Source organism: Pinus tabuliformis, chromosome 2_2, assembly GCF_031772625.1.
Source record: "Pinus tabuliformis cultivar Carrire ecotype Pingquan chromosome 2_2, CPIR1, whole genome shotgun sequence".
Classification (NCBI taxonomy): Eukaryota; Viridiplantae; Streptophyta; class Pinopsida; order Pinales; family Pinaceae; genus Pinus; species Pinus tabuliformis.
In genome coordinates, this window is record NC_142300.1 from 1,172,180,419 (window position 1) to 1,172,183,132 (window position 2,714).

Consider the following 2,714-nt stretch of genomic DNA (forward strand, 5'->3'; position numbering starts at 1 on the left):
TTCTTTGATGTGATTTCTTAAGAAAAAAATCTTATTATAAATCAATAACCAAACCAAGTAATTGGAAACCCTAATTGATAAGAAGAACAAAAATGAAGCTGTAGTTTCTTTATAATTGTTAGAAAGATCTTTCATCTATTTAACCTGCTGCTTTGATTTAAACCACACTAGTTGGTTCTATCTACATATATTTCTATCTATTTAACCTTTCTTTGATTTGAAACACACTAATTGGCTAAAAGTGTCCATATATATTCTTTGATGTGATTTCTTAAGAAAAAAATCTTATTATAAATCAATAACCAAACCAAGTAATTGAAAACCCTAATTTACAAGAAGAAACAAAAATGAAACTGCAATTTCTTTATAATTGTGAGAAAAATCTTTCTATCTATTTAACCTGCTGCTTTGATGTGATTTCTTCCCAAAAAAATCTTATTATAAATCAATAACCAAACCAAATAATTAGAAACCTAATTTAGCAGAAGAAACAAAAATGAAGCAAACTCTTATTGAAAGGCAATCGACCCCTAAATTACTCAGCCATGTCAATCGTACACCTAAATTACTCAATCATGTAATAGAATAAACTCTTTTAATACTCTCTTACATCTCTCTTAATTTCAATATCAAGGATGACATAAGGTAGGTCTCTTTGTTTTTCGTGAAAAAAGGGTAGGTCTCTTTGCTTACATTATGCATCATTCTTATAATTTCATGAAGAGACTGAATGGGCTACTTATTGTAATAATTTCAGGAAGAGACTGAATGGGCTACTGAAATCTGACGTCGACTCAACGTTCATACGAGAATAATTCATAGTTTATTAGAGCAATACTATGTATTTTGTCTCTATCGATTTCATTAAATCAGAACAAGTTAACTGGACGATGCCTGGGCAGCAATCTCCTCGACAAATTCTTGGATATTTTTGTCTGAAGACCCGCCTTCTATCATCGCTGCACTCGCTAATGTCTTCCACCGTAAAGCGTTCATCCTTAGCTCAATGCCACGCTCACTTTCCATGACCGTCCTGATACCTTTCTCCACTTCGTCCTTCCCAACCAGTCCATCTACTGATCGTTTACTCAATCTCAATCCTGTCTTCCATTTCTCTGCAATGAATAGAGAATCGGTTGTCTGATCGCTCCACTGGGGAACCGCTAACATGGGAACTCCCAAGCTGAGGCCTTCTAGCGTCGAATTCCACCCACAGTGCGTCATAAATGCACCGACAGATGCATGAGAAAGGACTTCCAGCTGAGAACACCATGGAACGACGAGTCCTTGTTCGGAGTTTTCGTCCTGGAAACCCTCTGGCAAGTTTTCGTCCGTCTGACTCTGCCCTTTTGAAGAGGATTGACGAATAACCCATATAAAGGAATACCCACTAGCCTTCAACCCAAAAGCTATCTCATGATTTTGTTCTTTCGAAAGAACCGCTAGGCTTCCAAAAGAAACGTACACAACGCTTCCGGGTTGTTTAGTATTCAGCCAATCCATGCAGTTTACCGTTTCCCACATATGTGGAACGGAGTCTGTGTCTCGTGGACTCAGTCCGTCCAAGGAAGCAGAGGGTATGAGGGGACCAACAGTGCGGATGGGAGCTGTCGTTTTCATTGAATTTATTTCTTCCGATTCCAGTTCGTTAAACGAATTTCCAAGAACCCATGTCGCCTGTGGCAGAGAGATAAATTGATCGACTACGACTCGCAGTAAACTCGCGTAGGGACTTGAAGGTTGTAGAATGGATGGCATATCAGAGAGAGTCAGCGGTGGAAGTCCCGGTATTTCTATCCCAGCCATTGTCTTCTGCGTTTCTTCCAACTGTGTAGCTGAAAGGAAGAAGAACATCAAGTTAGAAATAGAAGTAATGAGACCACGACGAAAAAGTATAGATTTCGATGCGATTCTTTTAATAGAAAACTTACCCAGTTTTCCATGGACAAAATGGTGATAGATGGAATAGACTGCACAAGATTGCGTCCAGAAAAACGCCGAAGGAATCTTAAATTTCTTCGCAACCTCCGGAACCCATACAAGAAAAGAGTCATGAACGATGCAAGAAATCTTGGGGCCTTGAGCATTGAGACTCTCTATTAGATTTCCCAACGTCACTCCTCCTGTCTTGCATAGCATCTCGTTTAAAATCGCCAAGTCGTTCCTCTCAGAATCCGAAGTTAGTCCGTCTCGGATTGTCTCAAACCGAACTTCCTCGGACTTCTTTGAGGCACCGGGTGTTGCTCCTTGTGCTTTTAATATGCGGTTGTGGTTTGCCTCCGTCATCACAAAGGTGACCCCGACATTTTTAGAGGCCAGACGTTTGGCAAACTGCAACATTGGATTGATATGGCTTTGCCCTGGAAAGGGCACCACCATAACGTGAAGTTGGCTCTGCTCGACCCCTTCCAAAAACCCCATTCTCCTAAACTCCAACGACTAACACCGAAAACTTACTGCACAAATTGCTCCCTTTTTCTGAAGCTCTGGACTCCTCTCAGTAAGCTTCCCTGGTGCTCCTCCCATCGAGCTGATTTATTTCAACGCTTCTTCATTTTAATAATATGTCGTCTCTTTCACAGAAAACAATTAAAAAACAAACAGTGATGGCCCCACACTCTAGGTAGTGAGGTCACGGCTTACTCTATGCGTACTATTGTATGAGACGCACCGAATAAAATTGCCAAATGGTCTACTTCGTTTTCAACAAATCA

At 40.3% G+C, this 2,714-nt stretch overlaps 1 protein-coding gene across 1 annotated transcript; it reads right to left on the reverse strand.

The window, feature by feature from the left end:
- Positions 1-654: 654 nt before the first annotated feature.
- LOC149197629 (UDP-glycosyltransferase 74E1-like) lies at positions 655-2,510 on the reverse strand. The gene is made up of 2 exons (XM_089403952.1): positions 1,932-2,510; positions 655-1,835 (listed from the first exon to the last, which is right to left on the reverse strand). Exons 1-2 carry the CDS (start codon positions 2,419-2,421, stop codon positions 880-882), a joined length of 1,446 nt encoding a protein of 481 aa, XP_089260078.1. The 5' UTR covers positions 2,422-2,510; the 3' UTR covers positions 655-879.
- Between the last annotated feature and the right edge of the window lie 204 nt (positions 2,511-2,714).